This window comes from Pelobates fuscus, chromosome 8 (assembly GCF_036172605.1).
Source record: "Pelobates fuscus isolate aPelFus1 chromosome 8, aPelFus1.pri, whole genome shotgun sequence".
In the NCBI taxonomy this organism is placed as follows: Eukaryota; Metazoa; Chordata; class Amphibia; order Anura; family Pelobatidae; genus Pelobates; species Pelobates fuscus.
In genome coordinates, this window is record NC_086324.1 from 164,436,299 (window position 1) to 164,450,468 (window position 14,170).

Consider the following 14,170-nt stretch of genomic DNA (forward strand, 5'->3'; position numbering starts at 1 on the left):
TTCATTAAATAAAAGTTAATATGATTAATAACAACAGTGTAATTAAAATGTGATTTATATTACGTAACATTAAATACAGAATATTTGGAATAACATGGCAGCTTGCTGCAGTATCGTGGTCAATAATAACGAATGGCACATTGTAGAACTTTTATCTGGATTCATAGAGATGTAAGTCACGTCTGGAATGTCCTACTTACCTCCTGTGGATCGCAGAAGTCCCGCGAGTTCTGCTGGAATCTCCAGGTGAGTGACATTAACTACCTCTCTCTTAGTCAGCTCCTGAAGGGAAACGAGATATAAGATACTAACTATTATATTAAACCCTCAATCCAAGCCAGGAATGTTCTGTTATTCTCAGACATTGCTCAGAGTTAGCACAAACTTTCCCGATGAAGACCCCTTGAAGTGTTGAAACGTTGTCTCATATCTGTACTTTGAGTAGAGAAGTGCTGTACATTCATATTTGAAAAGAAAAAAAATATTCAGCAATTCACACTGTCGAATTATAAAGGAGAACATTTAGAGATGAGGAGCCCCCAACAAAATCTCACTGTTTGATTTGTTTCCAACGTAACTATCTGGGTGTGAATTTTATGAATCGGTTGTCACCTTACTCCAATTTACTTATTAGTGAACAGAACCACAGGTGTATGTTTTACAATGTAACAGGGGGGGAAGGACATGCTGTCTTCCATTTGGATATTTGCAGTGGGGAGGTGGGGGGGTTGGAATTCTTATCCTAAAACTCTCACCTGCTCTGCTTTCTTGCGTTCCTCTTCTGCCAGCCTCCGCGCCTCTGCCTTCATCTGTATACGCAAGGTGAAAAGTAAGTGAGCTGAGAGACACAGAACAGAACCCATAATACAAAACCCATCCTGAGCCTCAAACACTGAGCCAAGTACTAAGCATTGCACGATATCCCAACATCATGGTTTAACACGTAATGCAGTTTATTTCACTAGAACTGGAATTGTAGAGATTTGACTAATGATTTGGAAAATTTCAGGCCAAACAGCGAAATTGGAAAACTTACCATAGTCAGCAAATTTGGCCTAAAATCTATCATTCCCCTGTGAATTCCTAGTTTGGCCAACAAAACAAACTGAGGGTATATTCACTAAATATTGAATTGAGCGAGTTAAAAAAATTAAGCTGCAATATTTAGTCTAAAAATAAAATAGTCAAACTATGACAATAGCTCAATTTCCAAATCCGCTATTCTGCAATCAGCTTCTCAACTAATAATAATTCTGTGTTTGCTGTTTACCAGAAGTACTAAATATAAAGAAAGTTATTTTGTTCAATCCTTCCCTGCTCTAGGCTTGCAGAGAATTCTGGGAGTTGTGGTCTGTGAATATCTCATGGGGGTTTGTTGCATTGTGACACCCCAGCTATAGAGAGTTAACCCTTTCAATCCCAAATTTACAGCCAGTTTGGGTGGGGTAGTAGTGGCGAGCCTTGCAATGTTTTAAACCAGAGCTTTCTAACACTGTCCCTCCAGATGTTTTGGGAAACAACCGGCAGAGAAATCTGGGAAATGCATGGAGAGAGGGTTGGTTAGCCAGCCAGCCCTGAAAGGGCTAATTTCAGGAACAAATAGGGATAGAGGTGGACTGTGAAAATAATAAATATAGAAACAAACGATAAAATGAATAAAAACAGCATTACGATTCACCGATCAGTAAGTTTCCAGGTGTGAATCTGTGTGGCCTATAGATCACCTGCCTGGCCCCCCAATACTTACACTGACCCCCACATCTGGAGCAAAGCGGACAGACTTCATGTTATTCTGGGTCTCTCGTCTTTGAGTTCACACCGCTGAGCTGGGTGTGGTGTGGTGTTAGCTAATAGGTACGTACACTTTATTATTTTAAGATTTATTTGTAGTTTTACCACATTGGAAGAAAAGGCAACACGTCTGACATGACATCAGCAAAATATATCCACCTGCCACCGTGACAGAGGAGGCCCAGCAGAATGCTTTAGAAGAATGCTAATTGTTAAGAATAAAAGCGTTTGTTTGTACAGTGTTCCTTCCCATCCCGGGGAGCAGAATGACTTAGAAGATAAAGAGCTTTGCTTTGTGGCGCTCTGTGATTCTCACATGGTAAAGCACAGGACGGACCCGCTGAACTCAGCAGTCATAGCTGCAGTGATGTCCTAATAGCTCAGAGATCTTCCAGAAGCTGCCTGTGGCATTAAGTTAACAAACAGCCCTTTTCACCCCAGAAAACAAGTGTTGTGGCGTTTACCAGAATATTGTCAAGTACAGTTTTGGCATAAATGATACATGACGCAATGAGGGTAAACAGGAAAAGTATCAGAGAAGGGACATGAAAACAACAATCAGTAAGGGCAGGATGGCTTTTTATCTTCTGGTCTTTATTGGCTTTTTATGGACTATATTTGACTAGAAAATAGCTACTATAGTTACATTCCATCACATACCACTCACTGCAGTGGTTATGGTACACCCGACACCAAGAACCCTAGAATTGCTCTCGCTCAATGTTAAACAGAGGTGCTTATGTACTAAACTGAGTTGTGGTGCAAAGAAATCCAGTAAGGCTGATTTAAAGACATTTTCTTATTTTTCCACATCGGTTGTTAACTCTCCCCAATTAACAGTTTAGTGAGTGAATTCTGCAGTGTATGAATACGCTGAGTGTTTAAAGAGAGGCATATTGATAACATTTTATATTTTAAGAATAATGTATAAAACCAAAATATTACTCATTGTTAACTCATCATCGGCCATTATGGTTAACGTGTCCTAGTATTATGCGGGCTAATTTTCACCATTTAGTAGATAAGGCCCAACTCGTGGCATTGTGGGTGGGGGCACGAGGGAGCTGTCAAATCTTCCCATAGTTAATCATATTGACCCCATATGTCATTTTATATTGTAGTGCTGCCACACACTTATCCATGGCACAACCACAGGGCTTTTTAAACTATTTGCCTGCACCCTTCTAACGGTGTCAGCGGCCAAATGGTTCCGGCTTTCCCAAGCTGAGCCTGTCCGATGTGTATTTAGATCAGCTAAAAATCAGACCCACTTCTGGCTGGCTCGAAGCCAGAACTCCAAAATCTAGACATTGATAGATATTGTGAATATTGTCCAGATTGTTGGCTTGGCCCCATTTAGTATGGAGCAACTCTGAATTGTCTTTAAATTGAAATGTCTCCTACATAGCTGAATTAAACATTTCACTAGAATAAACTCTGCAGTGTACATATGTATGAGACTGGGAAGGGGTAGGGTTTACGGGATGGGACCTGCAAGGAGGCATGTCAGTGATGCAGTTACCGTCAGCAGTAAAGTGTGTGGCCGTAAAGGAGTTGTGTTCACAGATAACCGGTGACCCAGCAAGGTGGCAATGCAGGGCTGCGTATACACAGCTCATTGCCAATTACATAGATGGGGCGGAAATGTCCTGGAATTCCCACATAGTACAACACGAACACAGTGCAGTGTACCGCTGGGTTCAGAGTCGCAGCTCGTGGCCACTGGTGGTACTCACCCTCAGATACCTTCTCCGGTTCACGTACATGTGGACCAGTGCCCGAAACTTTAGCATATTCTTCCTCCAATTCTGAAACCTACGCCTGTAAAATACAAAGCAAGAATATAGATCTGTAACGAGGATACTGGTCAGTGAAAGAGACGGACAATCATTGGATTCTCTGTCATTTCTATCGTAAAAATAACTGAAATGTATAATCTCTGCAGGATCATAAACTTCAGCTGGAGATATATATTATTATTATTTTTGTAATTTATGTTTTTTTACAATAATTTTCTTTTCATGCTAGTGTTCCTGTATATGATGCTGTGGGAGTCGCTATAATGAAATGGTGGTGATATAATTAATTTCCTGAAAACGTACGTTTTGTGTTTATTTGTCTACTTATTTATCTTGTACCTGGACATATAGCCCCGTGCCAAGGCCTGCAGCTGGATGATCCTGTGACGTAACGTGTAGAAGCGTTTCCGCGTCAAGAAGCCACGGGCGTAGCGCTGTAGGGTTACTGCGGCTTTGTTCATGAGCTGGTCACGTTTGCTCTCCAGCAGCTGATACAGACGTTCTTTCATAAAGAGCTCAAGGGGAGAAAAGAAAGGTAGGGGAAACGTGAGTCTATAGAGAAATTCAAGCAATAACACAAGAACAAGGAAGCCCAAGCTAACACACTACACATGATTTCATGCCTCACTATACGGCATGATCCCCATGTCCTCTGGGAAGAACTTCACTCCCGCATGCTGATGGACAGTGCATAAAAAGTGCTGCCCTGCAGAATGTAGCCATTATATGCTAAAAATAAGCAAATCAATCCTTCAACCAAGGAGAAATCTCAGAGAAACTGTCTGGACACGTTAACTGAATTGTTAGTTGTAAGAAAATGAAATAGTTAACTTTTCTTGTTCATATGTATTTTATGCTTAGATAAGGTTTATAATCATTATTGCTGACTGTAAGGATATGAAACAGTTAAACTCTTTTTGCTTTGTATGCTTTAAAATAATTATGCTAACTGTGGCAAGACTTAAACAATAACATTCTTCCTTCTAGAGGATGTGCGACATTGCTCAATCTCAGGATGTTCTTGCCCAGTCCGATTTCAGGATGTTCTTGCCCAGACTTTATTCAAATGCTTATCTTTCTATTGTCAGACTAGTATGTACTATTAGCTACAAGGAAACGATAAATCTTACTGTGATCCCACGGCTTTTGTAAGAAACTGTGTATAAAAGTCAGCTCTGAAATATATTCATTCGAGAAATCTTGTCAAAGCATCTTGTCCATGTCTTATTGCTGACAATGATTCGCCATCAAAGTTGATTATGGTGACCGAGGGATCGAGAACCGAGGGGAGTTGAGTCAATTACAGCAATAACCCTTTCAGCTTGGTGTCTAGAAGTGGGATGGATCAGCAAAACCATTGCGGTGAGTAGCCTTTTTGTGTCTTATTGACGCTGATTGTATATGACCCCCCTTTGGTTCAGTAAGCCTGTATCCAGTAGATAGGAAAGGTGTAAGGACTTTAGTTATATTGAGACCATGAGAGGTCTCCGGTTTATATTGAGACTATAAGAGGTCTCCGGTTTATTAGACATTTGGTCTAAATATATAGGGTTTTGGTAACCTAGGTTAGTATCTAAGATAGATACAGGGTATCTCAGGTAGATACAGGTTTTTGAGACCATAAGAGGTCTCCGGTTTATTAAGACTATAGGTGTTCTGAGGAGCACGGTTTATAGATCTATAAGTATACCCAAACTTCTCTTTCTCCCGGTCACCTTTGTTTGTCTTAAGTGTTCCTTGTGGGTGATTGTTTGTCTATATTGGGGACTTTGGTAAGTTAGTAGTGTCCCCACTCTGAGTCAGCAGTATGGGAAATGTGAGTTCAGGTCCTGAGTGACCAATATGTGTACATGTATATGTGTGTGTATGTATATATGTGTATATTTTAGATAGCAGTACTTTTAAACAAATGGAGGTTTTAAAAAATACATAGGGATTAAGGAAAGAACGCAGGTAACTTGTTTTTCTTTGGTTTTTATTATATATTGGGGCTGATGTGTACTGTAGTCATTGCTGCCTCCCAGTGATGGGAGTGAGCGCAGGACTTATCTTTCTGCAAGATAGCAGTACTGTATATTAGAAAAGAACTGACTCACAGGTTGTACCTGATAGACCTACTTAAATCTTTTTGCTTTATTTTTTCTGTCGCATAGAAGTATACGTTTATTACTCTGTTTTATTGTAAGTTATTTCACATGGGATCTGTGTGCCTGGTATGATTGTTGCTTTAAAATACCATAAGCCCACTACACTTTCTATGAGAGTGGGATAAGTGTAAATGAGTAACATTGTTTAAATGATGAGCTCAGTAGTTTTATACTGAGAAAAAAGAGGCACTTCGTTAGTATTTGAAAGTTAATTCACACAGGCAGCGGTGTTTGGTCGTCGAGTTCATGGAACTATTTTCGGATACTGATCTCCTGAACACCGCTGGACTTCCATGATCGCCTGTGTTCGGTTTTATAACACTTAGGAAGACACTGTGTTCGGTGGAAGACACTGTGTTCCCACGAACAAGGGGATCAAGCTCCAGGGTAAGACTATTGACTGTGGTCGGTAGTTTGTTCGTTTTTAATCTACCGAACTAGACCGACTGCAAGCATTGGAACCATGCGTGCGGTCGGTCAAATTATGACTTCTAGGAAATTACTGAACCCCTGAACTGACCTGGGTGATTTTTGGATATGTTGGTCACCCAGATCAGGGATATCGGGGGATGTAACTTTTGTGGTGTTTTATGTGTTTTTAAGGTGCTTTTGGGGTGTTTGGGAAATGTGTGTTTTTTATGCCTGGAGATTATTGAGTTTTGTACAGTGTTTGACTCAATTATCTCCCAGACACAGGGGATGGATTGTCTTGTTTTGTATGGGAGTGTCCTGGACCTGAGAGCCAATGTAATTGTGTGTATGTTTTTACTGTAGTCTACTCTCAGGTCCAGGGGGCAGTGCCCCTTGCACGGGGACCTGCATATCAGGCCAGTTGTGGCTGCCATTAAAAGGTATTCCAGCTTGTACTCCCAGAACTATGTGTTGTCTGGTTAGTGGGAGGGGAAAGGGCTATTTTTAAATCACTGTTCCAGTCTGGAGGATTCAACGGGGAAAGTCCTTGTAAGACTAGAGCTCCCAGTGTTGTTTAGTGCCTGGGGGTGTCTAGAGCAAATTCCCCATTCGGCTCCAGGAGGAAGCGGTTCCAGGACTAGAGCTCCTAGGACTGAGTGTCATCCAGTGCCTTGGCGGTTGCTAGAGAAAGTTCCCCATTCGGCTCCAGGAGAGAGCCATTCCAGGGCCCCAGTCAAGCCACGGCGACTGTGGGTAGAAGTGCTGTGGTTTGTCCCCTGTTCCAGCTAGGAAGCGATCCTTGGTGGAGGTAGCCAGTCAGGGGTACAGGGAGCTTTGTCACAGGCTATTTTGACCATAAATTTATACTTCACTTTGAATTCACCTTAAATTCTCACTTTACTAAATAAACCTGTTTGTTTCCAGCATTTCTATTACAATATTTCACTGATATTCTTCTTAATGAAATATTTTGTTTTTCCAAGCTGTTTTGGCCAACATTTTAAGACAGTTATAATTCGCATTCTATGGAATAATTCCCTTTTACCAATAGTCTGCTTTGTGAAAACCTTGAAATATTGCCATGTACTAAGTACGAATTTGATCAGTAACTCGATGGATCGGGACCAGTTAGTCACCTTGCTCACTCCGATACAGTACATCGCAGGGCTGGCGGATGGACACAGCCTTCTAAGAACAGTGACGCATATTTGCCCATCTGCATGGATATTGCGTCCGAGGTCCATGACGCAACGGTACCTGCCATTAAAGAGGAAAGTCTGAAGATGAGAATTCCACATCAATGCAATGCCTACCTATTGACACTAAAATAATGAATGAATCCCACCAAAGTGCTCACCTGCTCAGGAAGATGTGGAAAGGGATTCTGACTGGATAGCCCTCTTTACGAATACGGATGGTCTCCAAAATCCCAGAGTACTTCAGCTGACTGGTAACCATGTCTGCCTCAAAGAAGTTGGGCTCCTAAGGAAAGTATAGAAAATGGACACCTACCATTAATGTCTGTTTGTGAAAACTCATCCCCGGGTTAGCTCTCAGTGTGCTTCCCGTTTTATTATGGCTGCTGTCATATACATTCTATGTTTCTCGTAAATTTGGTAATTTTTTCCTACCTTCTTGCTGTTTGGTTTGATACAACGTACAAAGAAAGGATTACACCTGGAGAGAGATAGTAATTGAGTTTAGCAGTAGTATGCTTCCCTAAACAAATAGTATTAGTTCTATACTACACTGTATCGAGATGAGTCTTTCCTGACAAATCTCTAAGTGACACAAGGCTGTGAAAAAGACAGGTCCCTTGCGGGTGAAGTATAGTAAAACACTTGTGAAATTATTGCCCTGGTTAAATAAATGTGTGCCATCACTCCATATTTTAGTGAAGATATTACACTCTATTTTATAATAAATGGAACAATCCCCAAAATTCCATTTTAAAACATAATGACACATTCTTTCTACCATTACATCTTACAATACAGAGGATCACTGATGATAATTCCCATTGTTAGACCAAAAAATACTGGAGATAACCATTGCCACTTCATTTTAGGTTAGAGAAGGAAGTTCTCTCTTCTTAATCTCTTAGTGATATGAAGAATATGACTATGTAGATATGTTCTTCACCACATCCATCAACAGGAAAGGTGGTCCACACTATTCTATTTAATATCACGGACTAAAATTCTTGCCAGTAAAACTAATGATATCCCAGACAATGCCCACTACTCCATCGTATAATGTAGAAGACCATCCCCATCGATTCCTTCTATGAACATGAAGACAATTGTCACTAATGCATTGTACATGTAGAAGACAACACCTTCTTTATATGATACTTGGGGTTTTCCCGATCACTCCATTTTTTTCATAATACCAGAGATAATTTCCACAACCTGTCTGTTAAAATCAGAGATAATTACCACCACCCTATCTAATAATACTGCAGATAATTTCTACAACCTGTCTTTTAATACAGGAAATAGTTCCACAACCTGTCCGTAATACCGAAGGAAATTTCCACCTCTCCATCTAATAATACCAGAGATGATCCTTAACACTTAAATATGAAGAGGACAATCCTACCAATCCACCTACAACAAAAAACTGTCCATCATTCTTTTTGATAAAAGGAAGATCATCGTCATCAGTCCATCTTATCATACAAATAATATTCTCTCCTACAGTATCTAGAAATTGGAGAGGTCTACAACCATCCAATGAAGTAACTGAAGACATGTTCTTCACCACTACAGCTGGTTGTATTTGGTTATCCTATTGATTTCAAATCATTGACTACATTTTTCACCTCTCCATCTTCTCCACCAATTCAAGGAGCGACTGCTGGAATTTGGCGGCCACTGTGGAAGCCTTGTACTTTCGAGTGACCGTGCTACTTTTCCCCATCATAGTTTTCTGCTGGGCAAGTACCTGAGCATGGCTAAAAAACAGATTGGCTACCACCTATAAACGAGAGAAGCAGATAAAAATTGGGATTTTGTACTCATCGATAGGATATTCCTTATTAAAGTGAGAACTGATGGGAATTTAAGGTGAATTCTAAGTGAATTTTACATTTAAAGCCAAACGAGAAGCATAATTAGAGCTAGAAGCATAGCTGATTTGAGATTTATTTTCCAGTTTGGCTATTTTGTCCCTTTAAGAACTATTAAGGAACTGATTAGTTGTGAGCCTGTTTCCTTTATTCTTTGCTCACCTTTATTTTACTATTAACAAAGAGATCCAAGACGTCCTGTCTAACCTGGTCATAGTTCTTGTCCAAGAATTTGTGGACCTGTGAAAGCAATGGCACCGTATTACCTACATGTCATATCAAAGAGCATTTAGAAAGATAACCTTAGCTAAAGTTAAAATATAGCGTTTGCTATAGACTTATAAAAACTGGTAGACCTGGTATGACATAAGGTTAAATTTACAAAGGTAAAAGCCTTTTCAGAAACCTGTTTATTTTACTGTCCCTATGTTGTTAAAAACATTAAGAGCACTTGAACAAGTACTGCAGTTGGTGCACTAACCAATTTAGCTATCTGATACCATGGTGATCATTAAACCCTAGCAATGTAGACGTACCTGGTATGTTACCTTCCCAGCAAAATGCTTAATTCCGAATTCTGGCAGTGGCATCTTTGGCTTACAATACAACTCGGAGGTCCCGTGATGGTAATGACACTTCTGCAGGAAGGTGTGGTCAGTGGCCTGCAAGAGTCAAAGGCATGTGGACAAAGAGATCTACATTTTATCATTAATCAGGGTTTCCATTCACCAATATTAGAAATGGTATCAACTTTGAAGATAATCTGTTTCTTTTCTGGAAATTACAACATTAAGTAAATATTGAAATCACCAATAATTTTTTATGTAACATTCGATTTTCTTTTAAATATTACAGATTTAGTAATTGACACATCATGTTTAATGACCGGGATGGGAAAACGTATAACAATGATTGACAGGGAGCCAAGGAGGAAGCACTCAGTTTCAAGACAGACAGACAGACAGACAGACAGATTAGATTAGATTAGATTGTGTACAGGAGCTTCTATGGAGTGATAAGAACAAAACTTTCTCTCAAGGGCAATGGGACCCTACTTGGTGTAGGCATTACGTTAGAATAGTTATTAGGTCACCTGGGGAAAGCCACTTTGGTCATCAAGGATCCTGAGAATTCCATACGGTTTCTGAGAGATGAGGTCTATACATTGTTGGTTATCACTGAATGTGATCTCTCTCCAATCGATCTGTTCACGAATGTACTCCTCCTGTGAGGAAACACAAGCAAGGGCTATCTATCCTGTTTATCATTCTATAGCATTCTCATAATCCTCCTGTGTATCATTCTATAGCATTCTCATAATCCTCCTGTGTATCATTCTATAGCATCCCATAACCCTCCTGTGTATCATTCTATAGCATTCTCATAATCCTCCTGTGTATCATTCTATAGCATTCTCATAATCCTCCTGTGTATCATTCTATAGCATTCTCATAATCCTCCTGTGTATCATTCTATAGCATTCTCATAATCCTCCTGTGTATCATTCTATAGCATTCTCATAATCCTCCTGTGTATCATTCTATAGCATTCTCATAATCCTCCTGTGTATCATTCTATAGCATCCCATAACCCTCCTGTGTATCATTCTATAACATCCCATAACCCTCCTGTGTATCATTCTATAGCATCCCATAACCCTCCTGTGTATCATTCTATAACATCCCATAACCCTCCTGTGTATCATTCTATAGCATCCCATAACCCTCCTGTGTATCATTCTATAGCATTCCATAACCCTCCTGTGTATCATTCTATAGCATCCCATAACCCTCCTGTGTATCATTCTATAACATCCCATAACCCTCCTGTGTATCATTCTATAGCATTCCATAATCCTCCTGTGTATCATTCTATAGCATCCCATAACCCTCCTGTGTATCATTCTATAGCATCCCATAACCCTCCTGTGTATCATTCTATAGCATTCCATAATCCTCCTGTGTATCATTCTATAGCATTCCATAACCCTCCTGTGTATCATTATATAGCATTCCATAATCCTCCTGTGTAACATTGTACAACATCCCATAATCCTCCTGTGTATCATTCTATAGCATCCCATAATCCTCCTGTGTAACATTGTACAACATCCCATAAAGCTCATGTCTATCAGTGTATCATCCCATAATCCTCCTGTCTATCACAGTGTAGCATCCCATAATCCTCCTGTCTATCATAGTGTAGCATCCCATAATGCTGCTGTACAAATCCATTGACCATGATTCTCACCTGCTCCTCTTTAAAGACAATTTTGTTGAAGAAGAATTGCAGATATTCATTTGCGTAGTTGATACAAAGTTGCTCAAAGCTGTTAAATGTGAGATCCTACAGATAGAAAGAGAGAAGGAAGGTGGAGAGAATAGCTCAGATAATGTGTAGTGTAAATCCCCCAGTCTCTGGGGACATCGAGCACAACATCATCAAGATGCAGGGATATTTACTAGAGGTCCCCACTGACAGCATATGGGTCTTATTTACAAACAAATTGCACATTCTGGGCACAAAATAGCAGAATTGGAAACATGTCCAGTTTAACTATTCAGACCTTTTAAAAAACATACAATTCCCTCATGAGTTCTGGTTTTGAGAATAAACCCCAACAATTTTAATTAAAACAATGCTAGAATGAAAATTAAGTGGATTTCCAAAAGTAAATTTTCCAGGTGGAAAAACATTTTCCTAAAAAAAACACGTAATTCTCCCACCTCAAAGCCATAGATATCCAATATAGCGATGGATAAAGCATCCTGGCGGGGGTAGACCAGCTTATTGATTCTGTCCGTTAGCCAGCTGAACAGCAACGAGTACAAAATCTTGGCAATGGCGTCTCTGGCAACAGAAAGCATGAAAAACTCTTTCAGACTGGAAGTATGGTGAACAGGTGTAGCACAAGCTCTCGAACGAGTTTAATTTCGTGAAAATTTGTCATTTTATTGTCCCTGCATGTCTAATTTAGTTTAATCTACAAATACTTGATTCTCTTTACAGCACTGCGGAAGGAATTGTTACCTGGCATCTACAGCACTGTCCACCGTCAGGGGTGTATAAATCTTCTCTCGCATCGTTTCCTGGTGAATAATAAAGAATATCATTTTATAGTATATAATAATTTTTTAAATTTTATTAAATATAACTTTAGATTTGCTGAACAGTTTATATATGTTAATTGTTGCTGACTGTCAATTATTTTTGGCTTATGAAGGATTCTTCTTGACCAAATTTGTAACTGACTACCTGCAAATGCACCACTACATTTTAGCATTAGATTTCTGAATTAGAGTATTTGGAACAATTTGGAGAGTTTAATCTACAGTGTGAATTCATGTCATGGGACTAAATTCAGAGACAAATCATATGAATGATATTGGAGGTTTGCTACCAAATGCCCCCGAATAGTCCTAGATTATTATGACAGTACTGGCAAGGTTACATCCAAACTTTATTGAATAACCCTGTGTTTGGCTGGTGCCCCTCGCCTCATGTCTTGCTCACTTTGTTCCATGATGGTCACACAGAAAATGGGTTGGTATGTACATTGCTTTCTTTACTTGAAAGTAATTTAAACCTGTAAACTCACTGTTACTTTAAAGGTGATGGATTTCTGGAGCCCCTCATGGGAGATTTGAAGAAGTTCGGACACCACTCTTATTTCGCCTGCGCTGACAACCGATGCAACTTCCTGAGATTCTGTCTGCAGAGTTAAAGACACAATAAGGGTAGGATTGCCACAACTACATTTTAATCAGAAACAATTGTTTTTAAAAAAGTACATAATGCTCTAAGTAAAATGTGAACTCAACAAATGACTATATAGGCTACATTTTATAAGAAAAATTGTTTAGAAGCATTCCTGGTTATAACATGCCACCTCTGACTATAGGAGATGTTTAAGTAAAAACAATATTTCTAATCCAATATATTATAATTTTTTACACTATGGTATTCCATAAGAAAAAGATTTTAATGGTAGGTCCCATGCAGGGGTCATCATGTAATGGGCTGCCAGAAGAGTGCAGAAAGGCAAAATGGAAGGATTATTCCACCACCAACCACATAACACCGGAAGGTGAATTGACCCCAACATCTGTAGCTAAACATTTGATAAATTTTTTATTGGACAGATTTTGTGAGAATGAGAACGCTTGTGATTTTTTGTTACATTTGGCAGGACTAGTATCAAAAGGGAGAGGAGATAGTGGACACCCCTGTCTGTTACTGTGAAGCAGGCAGAAACAAGCTCGCACCGTAAAGGACAGACTCCCTAACTCACAAACAGTGAGGCAAGTAGAACCCTATTTATGGAAAATACATATTACCGGACCTCAGAGTGGCCAGTAATGCATATAGGAGGTATTGGATGTAGAATTGTCAGCTGCAGGCCTAGGTCAGGATTGGAGACATATGGATAAATGAGTATAGCAGAGCCAAGGGTCACATATAGCTGTACACAGAGTAACTGATTAAAGAAACCCAGGCCAAGTCAGGTACCAGAAATACTAAGGATAAAGGAACGCATTCTTGGGCAAACAATAACCACAACAGGGCATTAATGGTCACAAGGATTTTATAAAAGCCCCTGTGGCCTCTGATTGACCTGCATCACATGTGACACAAAAATGAATGTGACCTCCCTTTATTCAAGTCACGGCTCTTGTGTTTTGTGGGAGGCCTGCCTGTACTCTTTGCCCTCACAAGAATTGGGTTTGATTTGAATAAAGGGAGAGAGAGTCAGAGTGTTCCGTGTCGTTGTCAATGTTGGAACAATGTAAAACGTCATTGCATCTGGCATGAGAATTGCTGGATCGGGAGAGAGCATGTAGGACCATCAGAGGATGTCTGGCCTTTCGGAGCAGGTAGTACACACAGATACACTCTATGTGAGATTGTAAGAGAAGGGCAAGATCTTGGTCAATAAATATTGCTGAACGTCA

The 14,170-nt window shown here is 39.8% G+C and overlaps 1 protein-coding gene across 1 annotated transcript in view; it reads right to left on the minus strand.

Annotated features, from left to right (window-relative positions):
- Window positions 1-14,170, minus strand: part of MYO15A (myosin XVA) — a 127,560-nt gene that overhangs the window by 84,244 nt on the left and 29,146 nt on the right. Inside the window, exons 11-25 of the mRNA XM_063430655.1 lie at window positions 12,817-12,930; window positions 12,249-12,307; window positions 11,945-12,068; window positions 11,469-11,564; window positions 10,312-10,443; window positions 9,755-9,880; window positions 9,381-9,458; window positions 8,973-9,127; window positions 7,780-7,825; window positions 7,506-7,630; window positions 7,285-7,405; window positions 3,930-4,105; window positions 3,528-3,612; window positions 756-809; window positions 201-282 (exon numbers count right to left, since the gene is read on the minus strand). Coding sequence (XP_063286725.1) covers window positions 201-282; window positions 756-809; window positions 3,528-3,612; window positions 3,930-4,105; window positions 7,285-7,405; window positions 7,506-7,630; window positions 7,780-7,825; window positions 8,973-9,127; window positions 9,381-9,458; window positions 9,755-9,880; window positions 10,312-10,443; window positions 11,469-11,564; window positions 11,945-12,068; window positions 12,249-12,307; window positions 12,817-12,930 — 1,573 coding nt within the window. The remainder of the gene's footprint in view (window positions 1-200; window positions 283-755; window positions 810-3,527; window positions 3,613-3,929; window positions 4,106-7,284; window positions 7,406-7,505; window positions 7,631-7,779; window positions 7,826-8,972; window positions 9,128-9,380; window positions 9,459-9,754; window positions 9,881-10,311; window positions 10,444-11,468; window positions 11,565-11,944; window positions 12,069-12,248; window positions 12,308-12,816; window positions 12,931-14,170) is intronic.